A 21,720-nucleotide genomic window follows, 5' to 3' on the forward strand; every position below is an offset into this window, starting at 1 on the left:
TCCCAGGGCCAGCGCCTGCGGGCAAGAGTGGGGCTCCTCCGACCCATATCCAGGCTGGGGAGCGGGTTACCGGTGGGAATTTATCGCTACCAACAGACTACACATAGGTGCAGGGAAGAGACCGTCACAGTCAACTGCAGGGAACATCAGCACCGCAACCGTCCGAGGGACCCGTCCAACCAGCCGTTTGTTTACCGAGAACTGTGTCGTGTTTACTGGCTGAGTGAGTACCTCCGTGCCGTGCGGCACAGCGCTGCCTCTGCGCCCCTGCACCTCCACAGGCCCCATAACCCGCCTGTCCACCATCCCAATCCCATCACTGGGCCCCGGGATCACCAACCCCTACCCACGGAGGGGTCAATCAACAACTAGCTGCTCCATACCACCACTCCCAGGATCCCCAGCCAGAGCAGCGGTGGTGTCCACCTAATCACCACAACCGTGGGTAGCGTCACGGACAATAAACAATCCCAACTACCAATTCCCTTTCACTCACGGGCGAGGAGCGCCGCTAGAGTCCCCGGGATCCGGCCCATCGCTCGAGCCACCGAGCAGCAGCAGGCCGCAGCAGCAGCGGCAGCCGGACCCGAGCAGTGGGAGAGTGCGGCGTCCCCTCCTCCGCCCGCGACACTTAGTGTGAGGAAATAGGAGAGGCACAAAAGGTGAATTGGGGGCTTGTTATATATGGTCCAGCCATCGAGCCAGATGAGGTCAGATTTGAATCAAATCATATGTAGCTGTAAATTCAACAGAGCGGGGTTATACAGAGTTTATACAGGGGGTTATGAGCTTTCTCCTCCCCCCAAAATTCCCACTGGTCCTGTCTATGTACCTGTTTGCAGCATCTCTGAATACCACAAGCCTCCCCTGCTGTGGACAAGCCTGGGCTATTTACTGGGGGTCCCAGAGCAGCCAGAAGACCCTGCTGCGGACAAGCCTGGGCTATTTACTGGGGGTCCCAGAGCAGCCAGAAGACCCCTGCTGCGGACAAGCCTGGGCTATTTACTGGGGGTCCCAGAGCAGCCAGAAGACCCCTGCTGCGGACAAGCCTGGGCTATTTACTGGGGGTCCCAGAGCAGCCAGAAGACCCCTGCTGCGGACAAGCCTGGGCTATTTACTGGGGGTCCCAGAGCAGCCAGAAGACCCCTGCTGCGGACAAGACTGGGCTACTTACTGGGGGTCCCACAGCAGCCAGAAGACCCCTGCTGCGGACAAGCCTGGGCTATTTACTGGGGGTCCCAGAGCAGCCAGAAGACCCCTGCTGCGGACAAGCCTGGGCTATTTACTGGGGGTCCCAGAGCAGCCAGAAGAGCCATCTCTGATCAGACTCTTCCTCCTTGGAGCTTGGCTTCTTCCTGCGGATCTGACACTATTAATAAGAAGTGTAATAAGTGCAGCATCTGTCAGATGTGAGGGGCGGTGGGCGCACAGGAATGTAACATCACAGGGGTGGGCAGATACTGATTATCCCCCCTCCTATTCCCAATACACCTAAGAGGGGATGCAAGTTCTCTGAGCTAATGGGGAGGGGGATGGGTTATAAATGCTGAACACAGATCCGCCAGATATTAGGATTGTGTCTTCTTTGTCTTCATGCTGGGGTATTAATAGAGGGATAAATGGAGTCTGTGTACTGACTGCAAAAAATTGTGTATCTACCCAGCAGGTCAGGAACTATGGAGGTGGATCTGTGGGTCAAACATATTTTTCACAAAATGATCAATATTTTATGTTTTATTTCATGGTTGTTATTTAAAAAAAAAATAAATGTAGTGCTCTTGCACATGTAGCGGAAACGATACACAATGTTCCACAGCAAAATCCGCTGATTTATGCTATGGGTTGGAATCAGCCGTCACCCTAATCATTGCAGAAGGTAAAAATCCAAACAAAAATTCCAAAATCCACACTATAGGCAAAGTCTGCATTGTGCAAGTGACCTTTTTTTTTAAAATCTTAAAAAAAAAATGGTTCGGTGCGCACATACCCTAAATCACTCCAGGGTGCATTTACTCTGTGGGTACGTTCACATGTAAAAGATTCCCTGTGAATTTTTCCAAGTATCTGCAGGAAAATCTGCATGTGCTCGATGAGGATTTACTGTACTTCCCCCCAAAAGACAGGGTCTTATATTTTTTTTGCACCGAAAGATGGACTATGGATTATATTCAGGAGATTTCTTTGTTCTTCATGGGAAAAATAAAAATCTACAGTTATTCTTGAACAAAAGACAATTCAACATTTATTCAAATAGTCACTTTGCATTCTGTAACATCAACAGAACCCCCCCTCCCCCCATAAACATATATACATTTTATTACATTTATACACATACACCCTGCACATGCCTGCCTCCTCTTCAGCCTAAGGGTGCGTGCCCACAATCAGTATTTGCAGCGTTTTGGACGCAGCCGACATCAGCTGCGTCCAAATTGCTGCATTGTACAGTACAAGCACAGTGGATGTGATTTCTAGAAATCCCGTGCCCACTGTGCTTGTTTTGTCCGCAGCAAACACTGATCTGCGAAGTGTCTTTCCAAATCGCAGCATGTCAATTGTTTGCTGCGGAATCACATGCGTCCTCCATAGAGAGAACAAAAGCGAGAGACTGCATTGCTCCAAACCCTGATCATTGGTACGGACAGCTGCGGTCTCCTGCGGAGAAGACATGCGGCCCTGCCAGTCAGGACTTGCTGCGTTCTGAACGCAGAGAGTCCTGATCGTGGGCACATACACTAATGCCGGCGTCACACGGTACGATATATCGGGCGATATGTCGTCGGAGTCACGTCGTTAGTGACGCACATCCGGCATAGTCAGACACATCGTAGCGGGTGACACCTCGGAACGACTGTGAGCGAGCAAAAATACTCACCTTACCGTTGCTCATTGACACGTCGTTCATTTTCAAAAGATCGGTCCTCCTTCTGTGCTCCGGTTGTTCATCGTTCCCGTGGCAGCACACGTCGCTCCGTGTGACACCCCGGGAACGACGAACTGCAGCTTACCTGCGTCCCGCCGGCAATGCGGAAGGAAGGAGGTGAGCGGGGTGTTTACGTCCCACTCCTCTCCGCTTCTATTGGCCGGCCGCTGTGTGACGTCACTGTGACGCCGAACGTCCCTTCCACTTCAGCAAGAGCATGTTCGCCGCCCACAGCGAGGTCGTCCGGGAGGTAAGTGCGTGTGACGGGGTTAACGACTTTGTGCGACACGGGCAACTAATTTCCCTTGACGCACAAACGACGGGGGCGGGTGCGATCGCACGATAAATCGTCCCGTGTGACACCGGCATTAGACTCCTGCAGTTTAAAACACCTTTGGTCGCATGATGTGATATCACGTGTCCTTAATCAAGACCCTATCATCAGATAATAAACGATGGGGGCTTAGTTAAATTACCAAGTTTGCTCTCCCTTCCCCCGTCTTCTGTCCAGTTCTTTTAGACCAGTAATTAATGGATCTTTGGTTAAATCATGGTCACTTGAGTGTGAAGTCATCAAAAGTCCTTTAAACAATCTTAACCTAAGGACAGGTGACCACAATCAGGACCGGCTGTGTCCTGGATGCAGCGGTTCCTGACTTGCAGGGCCACGAGTCTCGTCCGCAGCTGCTGGTGCCCCTGATCAAGGTTCGGAAGCTGAAGTCTCTCGCTTGTGTTCTCCCTACAGAGGACGCTTGCGACTCCACAGCAAAGAATTGACATGCTGCGGCTCGAAAAGCGGCACTGCAGGTCAATTTCGCTGTGGGCCATACACGCACAGTGGGCATGGGATTTCTAGAAATCCCATCCACTGTGCTTGTACTGTACAATGCAGCGAAAATTTGCCAAATCAGTTAGCGAAGGGAACCTCCTGGGTTTCCCAGCAGCCAAGTCCCGACAGAAGGCAACCGTCCAACCGAGAGAGGGAAACACAGTCACCGCCAAGGCTAAAGTTCCCAGGGCCAGCGCCTGTGGGCAAAAGGGGCTCCTTCAACCCATATCCAAGCTGGGGAGCGGGTTACCGGTGGGAACCTATTGGAACCGTTACACTACATAGGTGCAGGGAAAGGCAGTCACCACTAACCTGCCGGGAGACACAACACCGCAGCCGCCTGTGGGACCCGTCCATCCAGCCGTGTGTTTTACCGAGAACTGTGTCCTCATCATTGGCTGAGTGAGTACCTCCGTGTCGTACGGCACAGCGCTGCCCCCGCGACCCTGCACCTCACCAGGCCCCGCAACCCGCCTGCCATCATCCATCCCTACCCCATCACCGGGCCCCGGGACAACCAACCCCCTACCCACGGAGGGGAGAACTAACATCAAAGCTGCTCCCTGTCACCGCATCCGGGATCCCCGTCTAGAGCAGCGGTGGTGTCACCAATATCACCACAACCGTGGGTGGCGTCACGGACAATATCCCTAAACCAATCCACCCCCCTTTCACTCACGGGCGAGGAACGCCGCTCGAGTCCCCGGGATCCGGCCCACCGCTCGAGCCACCACCGAGCAGCAGCCGGACCCGAGCAGTGGGAGAGCGCGGCGTTCCCTCCTCCGCCCGCGACACAGCGAAAACACACTGCATCCAAAACGCTGCAAACACTGATCGTTGTCACGCACCCTAATACAACTGCTGGGGACCCTGAGAAATTGCCCAGTTTGACTCCCTTAAATACTGGCCATAAATGCAACTAGGGTTATTTTTGGAGTGGGCCTTATATTTCAAACATTCTCCAAAAATCCTGTAAAATCATGCTTGGGCTTATTTTCAGGGAACTGGGGTACATGGCACATTTGACCCTATGCATGGCAAAATATGAAATCCACACGGAATTTTGCATACAGTTTACATGCCGCAGATTTTAAGATTTGTTCCCACAGAGTAAAAGCAATGCGGGATTTCTGTGTTTTATTTTCCAAATAGAATCTCTTGCATTTTTCAGTACCAGCATTGTGCATGAGATCTCAAGAAATCTTATCTCGGGCAGATGCTTCTGAGAAAATGCACAGAGCAAATTGACATCGCTGTGAATGTGACATCTGCGGCATTGTTTATTTATGCTGCATACACTCACTGGATTGAATCCTCTGCTAAGGAAAAGGTGAAGCCTGTGCAATATCTGCAGTAAACCGCTACATTATCTGCACCATTCAGTGCGGCAAATGTACCCAGTGCACATGTATCCAGTGCAAATGTACCCAGTGCAAATGTACCCAGTGCACATGTACCCAGTGCACATGTACCCAGTGCACATGTACCCAGTGCAAATGTACCCAGTGCAAATGTACCCAGTGCAAATGTACCCAGTGCAAATGTACCCAGTGCAAATGTACCCAGTGCACATGTACCCAGTGCACATGTACCCAGTGCACATGTACCCAGTGCAAATGTACCCAGTGCAAATGTACCCAGTGCAAATGTACCCAGTGCAAATATACCCAGTGCACATGTACCCAGTGCACATGTACCCAGTGCACATGTACCCAGTGCACATGTACCCAGTGCACATGTACCCAGTGCACATGTACCCAGTGCACATGTACCCAGTGCACATGTACCCAGTGCAAATGTACTTCAAACCACAGGTTAATTTCCATGCAGAAAATCTTGGCAATTTTTGAATGAGATTCCTTGACATCTTTTTATCTGGTATTTTTGTTACGTTGCAGATTTTCCATATGGAAAAGAGTGAACAAAAGCAACATGGGGCTTATGGTCCAGCACCAGACCAGCAGTCATGTATGCATCCACAGCAGGATCTGCTATGGCCGCCATATTGGATGTAGCGTTCTCACAAAGGGACCTAATTTTTCTCTTTCCTGAGTAGCCCCCATCCTCTGTCTGCTGCTGGTGTCAAGAGTTAATACACCGGTCACTCACATATGTTAATGCAAATTATTGAAGTGCTGAGTCTGCAGTTTGAGTCTCCGCACGCTCAGGATCACGCAGATATAAGCCTTCTCCCATCCCTTAGTTATTCTGCAGCTCTGGGCCTATGTCAGTGATGACCTGTCAATCATCTCGTCACCCAGTCCCCAGAAGTGACAGTTCTCCCGATGTCCTAGAGCCCATTGTCCTTAGTGGATTATCCCAGAAATGACACTGCGGCGACATCTATTCGGGAGACAGCTCCTCGCAGATCATCTTCTATTTCTTCCCTTGTCTGTCCTGCGGCCGCTGTGTTGTAGGTGACATTTATGTCATTGGAAGGAGCCGTGTTCATTATAGTCACCTGCAGTATTCTGTGTACGCGGATTTGTAGCATCACTTACAGCGGCGTAACCACAACCTCCTCCTGCCCATATCTGTCCCCTCCTGCCCATATCTGTCCCCTCCTGCCCATATATGTCCCCTCCTGCCCATATATGTCCCCTCCTGCCCATATATGTCCCCTCCTGCCCATATATGTCCCACTCCTGCCCATATATGTCCCCTCCTGCCCATATATGTCCCCTCCTGCCCATATATGTCCCCTCCTGCCCATATATGTCCCCTCCTGCCCATATATGTCCCCTCCTGCCCATATATGTCCCCTCCTGCCCATATATGTCCCCTCCTGCCCATATATGTCCCCTCCTGCCAATATATGTCCCCTCCTGCCAATATATGTCCCCTCCTGCCCATATATGTCCCCTCCTGCCCATATAAAAAATGCTCAATCTAGCAAAGACCCATATACCCAGTCATGAACAAAAATCCATATGTGACTGCAAATTAAGTAGCCTCCTGTCTATAGAGGATGGTATTATTATAATAGTTATATTCTTGTATATAGGAGCAGTATTATAGTAGTTATATTCTTGTATATAGGGGCAGTATTATAGTAGTTATATTCTTGTATATAGGAGCAGTATTATAGTAGTTATATTCTTGTATATAGGGGCAGTATTATAGTAGTTATATTCTTGTACATAAGGACAGTATTATAGTAGTTATATTCTTATACATAGGGGGCAGTATTATAGTAGTTATATTCTTGTATATAGGGGCAGTATTATAGTAGTTATATTCTTGTACATAGGGGCAGTATTATAGTAGTTATATTCTTGTATATAGGGGGCAGTATTATAGTAGTTATATTCTTGTACATAGGGGCAGTATTATAGTAGTTATATTCTTGAACATAGGAGCAGTATTATAGTAGTTATATTCTTGTATATAGGGGCAGTATTATAGTAGTTATATTCTTGTACATAGAGGGCAGTATTATAGTAGTTATATTCTTGTACATAGGGGCAGTATTATAGTAGTTATATTCTTGTATATAGGAGGCAGTATTATAGTAGTTATATTCTTGTATATAGGGGGCAGTATTATAGTAGTTATATTCTTGTATATAGGGGGCAGTATTATAGTAGTTATATTCTTGTACATAGAGGGCAGTATTGTAGTAGTTATATTCTTGTACATAGGGGCAGTATTATAGTAGTTATATTCTTGTATATAGGAGGCAGTATTATAGTAGTTATATTCTTGTATATAGGGGGCAGTATTATAGTAGTTATATTCTTGTACATAGGGGGCAGTATTATAGTTATATTCTTGTACATAGGGGCAGTATTATAGTAGTTATATTCTTGTACATAGGGGGCAGTATTATAGTTATATTCTTGTACATAGGGGCAGTATTATAGCAGTTTTATATTCATGTTTTCTATCAGGTGTGGATCAAGTATTCTTTTAATATATTTACTCTGTTATTGATATTAATATCTTTCTCTTTTGCAGGGCGGTCGTGTTTGGCTCGTCATCAATGGGAGTTTGGTCCCGGCCACAGTCACCTCTAGCAATAATGGAGATGTTCTCTTTACAAGCGACTATGACCAGGTAAGATTGGGGAAATGTAATAAGTAGAAGAAAAGACGTATTCGGTGCGTCACTCCCTTCTCTGCACACAAGGGCCGAGCACAGTGGTCAGTGACCTCTGTGGACCCCACCACAAGTGACTGCACAGACCTTTATTAATAGTGCTACAAATATCAATATTTACAAGGTCACAAACTTTATATGGGTTTAAAAATAATAAAAATCTATTTTTCTGAAGTGCTTTGTGACTTCTTCTTGCTGTCAGTGAATGGAAACACTGTGGTTTACATTCTTGGGCTGAAGCCTCTGCGATTCAAAACCCGTCTCACAGCTGAGAGTTTCTCTAATTGTATCCAGTGAAGACAATCTTCTAAGTCCTAAAGTGGCTTTTCTCATTTTGGGCATAATTTTGTTTTCTTTAAATAAATGTAATTTTAGGTTTAATTTTGCAATTGGGTTTCATTAAAAATGTTTCATTAAAAATGTTTCATTATTTAGTTTTAACAGGCCCTGTTTCCATTTGCACTTCTGGCTACAGAAGGAGTTAACTGAGAATCCATCAGTGAGTCTCTGGTCTAATGGGACTTCATAACTTTTTTTTTTTTTTCTGTCTTTTACTGTGCTCTTCCAGGACTAATTTATGACAACATCAAGGAAATATTTAAAAATTTAATTTTCATAATAAATCTGTTCAGAGTAATTCATAAAAAGGCCGACAAGACAATCTCTCCTTTCAGAATGAGCTCACTAATGGAAATTCAGTTAGCTCACTCTTCAGCGAGCTCAACGCAGAGACCATAGAAATTAGATTGTGCAAATTTTTTAATGAAACTCAATTGCAAAAATGTTATCCTTAAAAAAAAAAAAAAAAAAGGTCCTAGCCATTTTCACAAATGGCTAGCCATATTTTCTTGCCTTCTCTGATCTTCTGCTACAATGTATCAGCCCGGCGGCTTGGCCTGTAAATGATTGGCTGTTCTGCGTAACATCGTAGCTGCTGTCAACTCTCGGCTTTATGAGCTCGGCATAAATATGGATTTGAGAAGAACGTTTCCATTCATTGACAGCAAGCGGCAACTGGAAAATGATGTGAAATTGAAATGTAAAGTATATTAGAAAGTTGCAGAGATGTTTCCATAGACGCTGCCGCAGCTCATCACATGGCGGTACTTACTGTATATCGTGCTGCTGAGTGTGCACGGCAGATAAAAGCGGAGCAGCCATTGTCTCCCCTCCCCGCCACCGAGAAAAGAATGCGAATATGTCTCTTGCTAATGTGAGTTTTAACTCTGCGTCTCCCATTGATCCGGGATGTGATCGGCCGCTGTTCTGCCTCCGGTCCCTCCACCACTTAGTGCATCCAGTAATGGATTCTGACCCAGGGGCTGACGTCACGGCCCGGAGGCCAGCTGTTCACAGATGTGGATACTGTTATCATAGGAGATTCTTTACATTCCCGTATCGGACCCCTCGTGCTAAGATGTCATTATAGTACAGATACAAATTAAAATCGGGGACTTCCAGACTCGGGTGCGTGCGTCCCCATGTATTTCCCGTGGGTGTGAATGCCCTTTGCTGGGTCCTGGGATCGTTATTAAAGGGCCGGATGTGGTGATTGCTGGATGCAGTGAGCCACAGATGAATCCTCTGTCATGGCGAAATCCTGATCTAAAGAAGGAAGATTGGCAGAAAATGAAGATCTATATTAAGGCGACGTTCACACGTTACGTTCTTGCTGTGTGTTTTTTTTTTTTTTTTGTTCTGCAGAAAAATCTGCTTTCTTGGCACTAAAGTTTTGGTGGGTTTTTTTTTTTTTGCCGTGTTTTTGCAGCTTTTTTGGGCTGCATTTTTTGCCGTGTTTTTTTTAAAAATTTTTTTCTTTTTTTTTTTTTTTTGGGGGGGGGAGGAGTCATTTGTCTACAGTGCATGTTTAAATGATTAGTTTCATTCACTGCAAAAGCTGCAAAAATGCTGAAACAATTGACACACTGCTTCTTGCAAAAAACGCACAGCAGTTTTCAATGTCAGGGAAAAAAGTGTGCATAAGATTTCATAAATCTTAGTTTTTGCTGGTACTCTAAAATCAATGAAAAAAAAGATATTTAAAAAAAAATGCAATGTATGAACGTAGCCTTATATGTGCGGCATTTAGACGTTTCATAGAAGCAGATATGGCAGAGAATTTATGTTCTGACTATAAATACTGGCCTCAAATACTCTGTGCTGCTGTTTTTAAAAGGCATTTTCAGTTAGAATGAAAGAAAATAAATCTAATTTAAAACGTACCATTCACCAGGATCTTCCTATATAAGCTAAAGCCAGTGCTATACTGGCGCTATCAGGCTGATTCTGTACATACAGTGCTATACTGGCACTATCAGGCTGATTCTATACATACAGGGCTATACTGGCACTATCAGGCTGATTCTTTACATACAGTGCTATACTGGCGCTATCAGGCTGATTCTATACATGCAGTGCTATACTGGCACTATCAGGCTGATTCTTTACATACAGTGCTATACTGGCGCTATCAGGCTGATTCTATACATACAGTGCTATACTGGCACTATTAGGCTGATTCTATACATACAGTGCTATACTGGTGCTATCAGGCTGATTCTATACATACAGTGCTATACTGGCACTATCAGACTGATTCTATACATACAGTGCTATACTGGCACTATCAGGCTGATTCTATACATACAGTGCTATACTGGCACTATCAGGCTGATTCTATACATACAGTGCTATACTGGCACTATTAGGCTGATTCTTTACATACAGTGCTATACTGGCACTATCAGGCTGATTCTTTACATACAGTGCTATACTGGCGCTATCAGGCTGATTCTATACATACAGTGCTATACTGGCACTATCAGGCTGATTCTATACATACAGTGCTATACTGGCACTATTAGGCTGATTCTTTACATACAGTGCTATACTGGAGCTATCAGGCTGATTCTATACATACAGTGCTATACTGGCGCTATCAGGCTGATTCTATACATACAGTGCTATACTGGCACTATCAGGCTGATTCTATACATACAGTGCTATACTGGCACTATTAGGCTGATTCTTTACATACAGTGCTATACTGGAGCTATCAGGCTGATTCTATACATACAGTGCTATACTGGCGCTATCAGGCTGATTCTATACATACAGTGCTATACTGGCACTATCAGGCTGATTCTATACATACAGTGCTATACTGGCACTATCAGGCTGAGTCTATACATACAGTGCTATACTGGCACTATCAGGCTGAGTCTATACATACAGTGCTATACTGGCGCTATCAGGCTGAGTCTATACATACAGTGCTATACTGGCAGTATCAGGCTGATTATATACATACAGTGCTATACTGGCGCTATCAGGCTGAGTCTATACATACAGTGCTATACTGGCAATATCAGGCTGATTGTATACATACAGTGCTATACTGGCAATATCAGGCTGATTGTATACATACAGTGCTATACTGGCACTATCAGGCTGACTCTATACATACAGTGCTATACTGGCGCTATCAGGCTGATTCTATATAGACCTGTAGTGGTCAGCATGTTTAGGTTTTGAAATCCAAAAAAGTAAAGTTTATAAAATGAGCAGCTTGTTGAGTGACAGCAGCTGAGGAGCAGATAATATATTCATAGTTATCCCCTCCCTCTGTTAGAATTAGCAAAAGTATTATACAAACGATTCACTGTGTCTATTGCAGGACCTGTGTGAGGTCATACCCATGTGACCTGGTATCCAGATTTGTTGGCTGAGGCCCCGCCCCTTCTGGTCACATGGGTATGACCTCACACAGGTCCTGCAATAGACAGTGAATCGTTTGTATAATACTTATGCTAATTCTAACAGGTGATTGGTTCCCTTTTAGCATCTTGACTTTTCAGGAGTCTGATAAAGCTGAGTGAGACCCAGTAATGACACATTATATATGGGGGGTGCTAAGACGACCGTCCATTTGGTCCACAGGGGCCCAAAATTGGTTGTTCAAAACGAGATTCTATCCACTGGTGTGATGCCACAGCTCAGGTTTATTCACTGCAATATGTGGCCTAACCTGCAGACAGATGTGGCGCGGTGTCTTTTTTTTTTTTTTTTTGGAGGAATGCCGCCATATTTGTCTAGTTCTGAACAACCCCTTTCGGACCCTGTAAGCTCTGCTGCCCCTACAGGATGTGTCTGGTATTACAGCTCAGCGCTATAGAAGTGAATGGGGATGACTTGTAAGGCTAAGTTCACACATCCTGTGTTTTCAATCCGTCAGGTCCGTCAGCAACGGATCAGTCATTTTCAAGATGTCAACTGATGCAACTGATGTGTTTTTCACAGGATTCCTTTCACAGGAATCCTGTGAAAAAACGGATCAGTTGCGTCCGTTACATCCGCTGTGCGTCCGTTTTTTGACGGATCAGTCATGATCCGTCTGTGTTTGGGACAGCCCAGTGGGCGTGCCAAGCATGCTGGGCATGCTCAGTAGAGCATGACGGAATCCTGCGCTGGATTCCGTTGTAAGACGGATTACGACGGAATCCAGCACCATAGACATGCATTACAAGCTTGACGGATGGCGACGGATTCCTGCGCGGCGCGTTAATTTTGACGGCCCGAAAAACGTTACATTCTGCGTTGCTCCCCGCTCGGCGGTCAGTCAAAAACGACGGACCGCGACGCAGCGGATGCAACGCAGGGTCATCAGTCGCAATCCGTCACTAATAGAAGTCTATGGGGAAATACAGGATTCCTGCAAAATATTTTGCAGGATTCCGTAATTCCTCAAGGCTACGGATTGTGACTGATGCAAAACACAGGATGTGTGAACTTAGCCTAAAGCTGAACAGTGGCTGGATTGTGGAGCATTCCAGTATTTGACTGGGTGCCCCGTAATAAGGGGTTAATCCGGTCGTCCCATGTAATTTTTTCTGTCTCCTCCCTGTTTGATGCAGCCAATGATTCTGCTCTCCTCCTCCTGCCTTCCCCTATTTAATCCCATTCCCTGTCTCTTCCGGTCTCTCCCCACTTTGTGGGACCCGGAGGCAGCTGTCCCACCCTCCCTCCCTTTTTCAGCGTTGATGGTTTTAGTGTGAAAGCTTACCTGTGCTGGGAGTCCGGCTGTGAGACAATGATTTGTACGGTTAATGCTACCTGTGCTGGGAGTCCGGCTGTGACACAATAATTTGTACGGTTAATGCTACCTGTGCTGGGAGTCCGGCTGTGACACAATGATTTGTACGGTTAATGCTACCTGTGCTGGGAGTCCGGCTGTGACACAATGATTTGTACGGTTAATGCTACCTGTGCCGGGAGTCCGGCTGTGACACAATGACTTGTACAGTTAATGCTACCTGTGCTGGGAGTCCGGCTGTGACACAATGACTTGTACAGTTAATGCTACCTGTGCCGGGAGTCCGGCTGTGAGACAATGATTTGTACAGTTAATGCTACCTGTGCCGGGAGTCCGGCTGTGAGACAATGACTTGTACGGTTAATGCTACCTGTGCTGGGAGTCCGGCTGTGAGACAATGATTTGTACGGTTAATGCTACCTGTGCTGGGAGTCCGGCTGTGACACAATGACTTGTACGGTTAATGCTACCTGTGCTGGGAGTCCGGCTGTGAGACAATGATTTGTACGGTTAATGCTACCTGTGCTGGGAGTCCGGCTGTGAGACAATGACTTGTACGGTTAATGCTACCTGTGCTGGGAGTCCGGCTGTGAGACAATGATTTGTACGGTTAATGCTACCTGTGCTGGGAGTCCGGCTGTGACACAATGATTTGTACGGTTAATGCTACCTGTGCTGGGAGTCCGGCTGTGACACAATGATTTGTACGGTTAATGCTACCTGTGCTGGGAGTCCGGCTGTGAGACAATGATTTGTACGGTTAATGCTACCTGTGCCGGGAGTCCGGCTGTGAGACAATGATTTGTACGGTTAATGCTACCTGTGCTGGGAGTCCGGCTGTGACACAATGATTTGTACGGTTAATGCTACCTGTGCCGGGAGTCCGGCTGTGACACAATGATCTTAACTGCTTCGGCTTTCCTGCGCCGGGAGTCCGGCTGCAACACAATGAGTTTTACTGGTTTTGCTTTTCATAATATTGCATTAAGTCACAGCAGCGGTCAATTCAACAACGTTGGTGGTTTTTTGGTACAAAAGCTATCCACGCCGGGAGTCCGGCTGCGACACAACGCTTTGTACTGGTTTTACCGTGATTTATTTCAGTGGTTTTAAGTTTGGTAATTTTGGGCTGTGACCGACCACGATCCACTAAAAGATGAGATTTGTTTTTAAATATCCAAATAAAGAGAGTTCTGATTTATATACCTGTGTCTGATTCTTCATTACATGGGACAATCAGTTATGGGTTTGTTGGGGTCTCAGCAGTCACGGCACTGTTTTTAGAAAACTGCAGTACCTAACCCAGTTGTACCTCTAGGTCCCCATTTCTTTTAATAATAATACATATTTATTCATTTATATACCGCTGTTAATTCCACAGCGCTTTACATACAATGGCAACACTGTCCCCATTGGGGCTCACAATCTAGGTTCCCTAGGAGTATGTCTTTGGAGTGTGGGAGGAAACCGGAGAACCTGGAGGAAACCCACGCAAACACGGGGAGAACATACAAACTCCTTGCAGATCTTGTCCTTGGTGGGATTTGAACCCAAGACGCCGGCACCGCAAGACTGCAGTGCTAACCACTGAGCCACCACAAGACTGCAGTGCTAACCACTGAGCCACCACAAGACTGCAGTGCTAACCACTGAGCCACCACAAGACTGCAGTGCTAACCACTGAGCCACCGTGCAGTTTCAAGTTATGTCTGTGAGCAATAGTTGTTTTAAAATTAAGGAAGTGGGTGGCACGGTGGCTCAGTGGTTAGCACTGCAGCCTTGTGGTGGCTCAGTGGTTAGCACTGCAGCCTTGTGGTGGCTCAGTGGTTAGCACTGCAGTCTTGCAGCGCTGGCGTCTTGGGTTCAAATCCCACCAAGGACAACATCTGCAAGGAGTTTGTATGTTCTCCCCGTGTTTGCGTGGGTTTTCTCCGGGTTCTCCGGTTTCCTCCCACACTCCAAAGACATACTGATAGGGACTTTAGATTGTGAGCCCCGATGGGGACAGTGTTCCTGATGAATGTAAAGCGCTGCAGAATGTTAGTGCTATATAAAAAGAAGAAGAAAAAAAGATTGACATCCCCCCCCCCTTTTTTAAGAGCTGTAAAGTGATGCCCCGGCCATAGCGAGGAGCCTGCAGGCAGGTGGCCCCGGGATTTGTGATCTGCTCTTTGAAGTGTCACATGCACTTAGGTGAGGATGTGCGGAAAGCTGATACCATGGGGGGCAATTCTCGCCATCACAGCATTGACACGTCGCCTTGTGAATCTAAAGGGATCAAAGAGATGAGAGGAGAAAAATAAACTTCTTAAAACATCCGTCCACCAAGAGTTATGTCGTCTGATAGCGACATATGGAATTGATGTTGAGCAATTGCCCAATTCTGGATCAGAGAGGGTCTGCAATTTCGGAAAGTCAAGTCCCCTCCAATGGGAAACTATGGGCACTATAGTATGCAGCAAACCGGTGCAGCTTTGGAACTACTGGGGGCCTTCTTTTGCCCCTCATTTTTAGGATCCATTGACCTCAAATCTTAATATACCCCTTTTTATAATCTGGCTGATGGCTTTACAGGCCTGAAATAGTGAGAAAATCAAACTGTGTTTATTTGCAATTTTTCTCAGTAGACTGATTCAGAAAGTCTTTGAAATGTAAGTGGTGTCCAGAATTGTCCCCGGCCCCCTCCGGAGAGCCCTGTGGGGTCTTTTCCACCTCTTTGCTTTGATCTAGTTCACAGGTAATGTCATTTCCCAGACACTTCTTTGGCAGTGATCAAATTACCAGAGTTAATCTCCCCCCCCCCCCCCATTTGCATGTAATTGCCCATGATCCACTTGTCACTTCCATTCTGGTCCATTTGCTCGTTAACTTGTTAACAAAAATGACATTTGCCGTGAATTTCCACGGATTTGACGGAAGACGACCGCGTGTCATAATGAATTGTCTGCAGTGGTTTATGTTAAGTGGGCTGATCTGTGTCATGTAAATGGAAAAGTGTGTGTGTGTGTGTGTGTGTGTGTGTGTGTGTATATATATATGTATGTATGTGTGCAGTGTGTATGTATGCAGTGTGTGTATGTAATGTATGCAGTGTGTGTGTATGTATGCAGTGTGTATGTATGTATGTATGCAGTGTGTATGTATGCAGTGTGTATGTATGCAGTGTGTATGTATGCAGTGTGTATGTATGCAGTGTGTATGTATGCAGTGTGTATGTATGCAGTGTGTATGTATGCAGTGTGTATGTATGCAGTGTGTGTATGTAATGTATGCAGTGTGTGTGTATGTATGCAGTGTGTATGTATGCATGCAGTGTGTATGTATGCAGTGTGTATGTATGCAGTGTGTGTGTATGTATGCAGTGTGTGTGTATGTATGTATGCAGTGTGTGTGTGTGTGTGTGTGTGTGTGTGTGTGTGTGTGTGTATGTATGTATGCAGTGTGTGTGTGTATGTATGTATGCAGTGTATGTATGTATGCAGTGTGTGTATGTATGCAGTGTGTGTATGCAGTGTATGTATGCAGTGTGTGTATGTATGCAGTGTGTATGCAGTGTATGTATATGTATGCAGTGTGTGTATGTATGTATGCAGTGTGTGTATGTATGCAGTGTGTGTGTATGTATGCAGTGTGTGTGTGTATGTATGCAGTGTGTGTGTGTGTGTGTGTGTGTGTATGCAGTGTGTGTGTGTATGTATGCAGTGTGTGTGTGTGTATGCAGTGTGTATGTATGTATGTGTATGTATGCAGTGTGTGTGTGTGTATGCAGTGTGTGTGTGTGTGTGTGTGTGTGTGTATGCAGTGTGTGTATGTGTATGTATGCAGTGTGTGTATGTGTATGTATGCAGAGTGTATGTGTGTGTGTATGTGTGTGTGTGTGTATGTGTGTGTGTGTGTGTGTGTGTCTGTGTCTGTGTCTGTGTCTGTGTCTGTGTACACACGGTTGTCAGCCAAATGGCCCATTGACCTAGAGTTCCGGAGGCTTGGAATTTTGGAGGTTTTTGAAAGCTCGATGTGCAGACGTTTCCCAGGAGTGTTGACCCTTGGGGTACAATAACTCGCTGGTCATTAGACCCCCAACTAAAGAATGCACGCATGTTACCTTCTCACGTTTTCAGGGCACACACCTCTTATTTGGGGAAGGAGGGATGATTATTTATGATTGGCATTAGATGGGTCCGTCCGGTCCAGAGGGATGAGAAAGCTCGGTTGGCGTACTTGTGCGCTTTTTTTGGCATACTGTTAATAAATTGTACACTCCTGTTAAAAAATAATGCAAATATCTAATGATTTTTACCGGGGTTGTGCACCACCTTCTTAACAGCTCCGCTGTCCATCATAAAGTGCAGAAATTACTCCTACAATCATTGCATTATGTCCACCAGCAGACCTCGAGATAACGTAACCACTGCAGACAATCAGCGACCGCTGATCAGCTACAGCCTATACTATTCCATCAGAGTGGACTTCCATACTGACCGAAGACTGAAGCAAATCTATGGCACTGATTGACTGCAGTGGTCACTTGACATAATGTCACGTGACCACCAGAGGACACGGCTCTGCCATCTGGAGGAAAGTAAGTGTGCCGCCCCCATGTCAGCAGCCGGGCTGCTCGGATCCGAATCTGCGGTGGCTCGAGGGGCGTCCAGACCCGGGAGTCGTGCAGCCACTCAAATGAAGGGGGTATTTACAAGGGACTGTGTTTAGCGTTTGTGACGCCACCCGTGGTGTGTGGTAAGGTGGAGTACCACCGCTGCAGTTGGGAGTACCCGGGGGCGATAGAGTGGGGCAGCCAGGTGTTGGGACCCTCCACGGGTAGGGGGAATGCCCCGGGACTCGGTGATAGTGTTGAGAAGTGCTGTTGGGTGCGAGGGGGTCACTTGCGTACTCGCTCAGTCCATAAAGCTGACACTGACAACAAGGTAAACCAACGTTCTGTACACCGCTGCCGCTGAGGGGAGCTAGTTTGGGTCCCGTCCCCGATGGTGCTGCCTGATGATCTGTGACCTGCCTCCTGGCACTAAGTTCACTTGTTTGTCGATCCCGGTAGTGTAGAACTAGTTGGGTCCCGCTCCCCGGTGTGGCTAACTGTGGGAGCTTACTCTCAGGGTTCACGCTTGGGATTTTCTGGACCGTTTCTTTGGAAAGTCCTATCCCCCTCGCCACGCCAGCACCACGATTCTGGAGCGGGTGGAGAGCGGATCCCAAAGGCTCCACTCTCGTCGGGCAAACCGCCAGGTTGCCTGAAGCTACTCCCTGACCCAGGGTCCACGCACCCCGTCGTGCCCTGGTCCCAGCCCGGTATGGTACAAGGCCGCCAGCTGTCCTCCTCGACTGTTCCATGCCCCGTGTCACGATCCCCTGCGATCGGGGGACTAGCTCCTACTAGGCCCAGACCACAGTCTGCTACCTAGTGACTTCCAAGGAGCCCAGCTCCTGACCTCCTCTCTCCTTCACCTCCAACACTTCACTGCCCACTTCTGACTCTCCTGACCCCAAAACACCCCCTCCCACCACCCCAGGTGGGCGACCCTATTCCACTCAGGCTGTCCACTGGTGTGTCTGGTGGGTGTGGTGCAGAGTGTACCTGCGACTTTACTAGCTGTTGTTGGCAACACCATGCAGTTGGGGACCCATAACCAAGGAGGAGGTGGATATTGCACAGAAGGACAGATTGCACAATACCCTGTGGCGACCTGATAGGCCAGGGCGTCACATAAGCATGACTGGTCACCTACTAGTAGACATCCCCTTAAAGAAACAGGAGGCCAGAGATTTGGAGCTCTGCCATTAGGTCGGTCATGCAGGCGGCATTAAGGGACCATGTTGGGTCTTTTAGGGGGCAATGATAAAAATTAAATCTCCAAACTCCTTTTTTAGACCTTCCTAATGAGTGTGACATTTTGGAGAAGCTTTTGAAACCTTGTAACAATCTTTCCCCCCTACACTTGTACCATGGAGGACACCCATGGATCCACTATGAGGATGCGGAGGACACCCATGGACCCACTATGAGGGTGCGGAGGACACCCATGGACCCACTATGAGGATGCGGAGGACGGTCTTGGACCCACTATGAGGGTGCGGAGGACGGTCTTGGACCCACTATGAGGGTGCGGAGGACGGTCTTGGACCCACTATGAGGGTGCAGAGGACGGTCTTGGACCCACTATGAGGGTGCGGAGGACACCCATGGACCCACTATGAGGGTGCGGAGGACACCCATGGACCCACTATGAGGGTGCGGAGGACACCCATGGACCCACTATGAGGGTGCGGAGGACGCCCATGGACCCACTATGAGGGTGCGGAGGACGCCCATGGACCCACTATGAGGGTGCGGAGGACGCCCATGGACCCACTATGAGGGTGCGGAGGACGCCCATGGACCCACTATGAGGGTGCGGAGGACGCCCATGGACCCACTATGAGGGTGCGGAGGACGCCCATGGACCCACTATGAGGGTGCGGAGGACGCCCATGGACCCACTATGAGGGTGCGGAGGACGCCCATGGACCCACTATGAGGGTGCGGAGGACGCCCATGGACCCACTATGAGGGTGCGGAGGACGGTCTTGGACCCACTATGAGGGTGCGGAGGACGGTCGTGGACTCACTATGAGGGTGCGGAGGACAGTCTAGGTTGGTTTTGCCCAGATTTTGTGATATTTTCTTGCCTTTTGTAGCTTGCAGGATACAAAGCACATGTTGGTGTTTACCGCCTAAAGCGCATTTTCTCATCCTTCGTGTCTTTTCTTCGCCGTTGCTCTGATGTTTTCCTCTAAGGCCTTGAAAACAATGTGTTTAGTTGCGAACAGAAGTAAATAGACCAAGATAATGAGTTTCCTGCAGGAAGTGGCCGGGGACCGGGAGCGGCAGCGCTGGGTCACTGACTGCAGCCGGCTTACACAATTTGACAGATTTATTCCCTGGAAGTGACTAATTGATGCTCGTGTGACTCATCTGCTCTTGAGATCATATCATAAAAGTAGATTTATGGTCGCACCGGTAGTGACAAAGCCAAAATGTGCTGTGCAGAGAACTAATCGTGGTGAGGTTGGTCAGGGACTAGGCGTCTAAAATGGGGAATATTACAGAATTCCCTAAAAAGCTGCGCTGTCTCCATTCCTACGCATGGGGCGCTCAAAGCCGTCGTATGGTTTGGGAGGTCCATGAGGTGGCAGCTACTTTATGGGATTGACCAATATTCATAAAGTTGTAGTGATGGTTGGCGCTCGATCTTGGGCCAGTCTTTTGAGTTACATGGTGGCCACCACTACTGTATGGTCTTGGACATTGGATCACCCCATAAAGGAGCTGCTGCTGCGCATAAAAGGCTGGACCAGTGCCCATGGTGATATATTGGTGGTGGCGCTGGTCCAGCCTTTTATTCGATAGCAGCTGCTTTTATGGGGTGAGTTAATGTCCAAGACCATACAGTAGTGGTGGCCACCATGTAACTCATGGTCTGACCCATCAAGTCTCTGCCACCTACCAGTAGCCAACACAAGTAAGTGGCTGTCGATGATCTTGATAAGAGTTGTGGTGGATGCCCGTAAGTTGAACCAATACTATGAGCCGTAGCTATTTCTCAAGGATACAGTGATGGCAGCCACCATATTAGATGGGGCAAACTTTCCGAAAGTACCACAAAGGCAGAAGAAAACAGCTTGTACCCAAAATCATGAAGTTGTGCCGCCTTCATTATGGCATGGTCAAGTCATTTAAGATGTGGCAATGGGGGTCCATCAACCTCCATGAATTTGAAGTGGTGGACACAGATATTTATGGGTGGGGGGCGATATTAGATACTTTTGCATGCCTCTTATGGGTTGGACCAGTCTTCATGTGAAGGTAGCCACGTCATGCGATGGAGGGGTGTCGATGAAACAGAAGCATTGGCAGATGGATACCGGTATATTATGGGGTGGACTAATAATCACGATGGTAGGGTGGCCACGTTGGACATTTGTCCGATGATGTAGAGGCAAAAGATTCTTCATGGGTTGGACCAGTATCCATGAGGTTTCAACCCATGAAGTTGCTGTCACAGAACTATCCTCAGGATCAAGACTATAGGTCCCACCAGTGAATCAGTCACCGCCAATGTATCCTGGAAGTTATTGAGCTGACCTATGTGATGGCCTACACCACGTATATCTGGTTCCATCAGGGTTATCTCATTTGGGCTAAAATTCTATATTTGTGGCAGCCACACTGACCGGTATTCATGAGCATCGTGGCAACCACCTCTTAGGTTGGGCCCGTGTCTAAGGTTGAAATGGTCCAAGACACTGTCATTCTTCATGAAGACCAGGATATAACAAATCGCCAACGTCCTTCAGATCCATCACCAGCGCTAATTCCTGATTGATTACAAGGTGTGTACAGTCGCCAGTAGTAAAGGTGTGATTTTACACCGATCCGACCATTAAATTCGAGAGTTTTTTTGGTGGCCCGGTCTTATTTGGGTCATTACAGTGACACGTACTTGCATTATTTTATTTGTGGCGTGGCTGGCGTTCTTCTGGGAACACTTTGGCAGCAATTTTGGCCAAATTAAGGAATTGAAAGGAGGAACAAAGCGGTCACTAATTCATGCGAAAGTGGTAATTGGGTAACACTGGGGCACTGTTATCACGGCTGCTTTGTGCTGATGCAGCGGGTCCACGTATGAAGGAGACGGCACCGATCTCCCACAATGCCTTGCACTGACTCACAACTTATCTGAAATTGAGCAACTCTTTCATATAAATGTCTAATGTTTAAATTAT

At 47.3% G+C, this 21,720-nt stretch overlaps 1 protein-coding gene across 1 annotated transcript in view; it reads left to right on the top strand.

The window, feature by feature from the left end:
- The window catches only part of LOC142244978 (unconventional myosin-X-like), a 110,458-nt gene that overhangs the window by 24,938 nt on the left and 63,800 nt on the right, over positions 1-21,720 (top strand). The window contains exon 2 of the mRNA XM_075317133.1: positions 7,710-7,808. Within this exon, the coding sequence (XP_075173248.1) occupies positions 7,710-7,808 (99 nt within the window). The remainder of the gene's footprint in view (positions 1-7,709; positions 7,809-21,720) is intronic.

This window comes from Anomaloglossus baeobatrachus, chromosome 7 (genome assembly GCF_048569485.1).
Source record: "Anomaloglossus baeobatrachus isolate aAnoBae1 chromosome 7, aAnoBae1.hap1, whole genome shotgun sequence".
NCBI lineage: Eukaryota > Metazoa > Chordata > Amphibia > Anura > Aromobatidae > Anomaloglossus > Anomaloglossus baeobatrachus.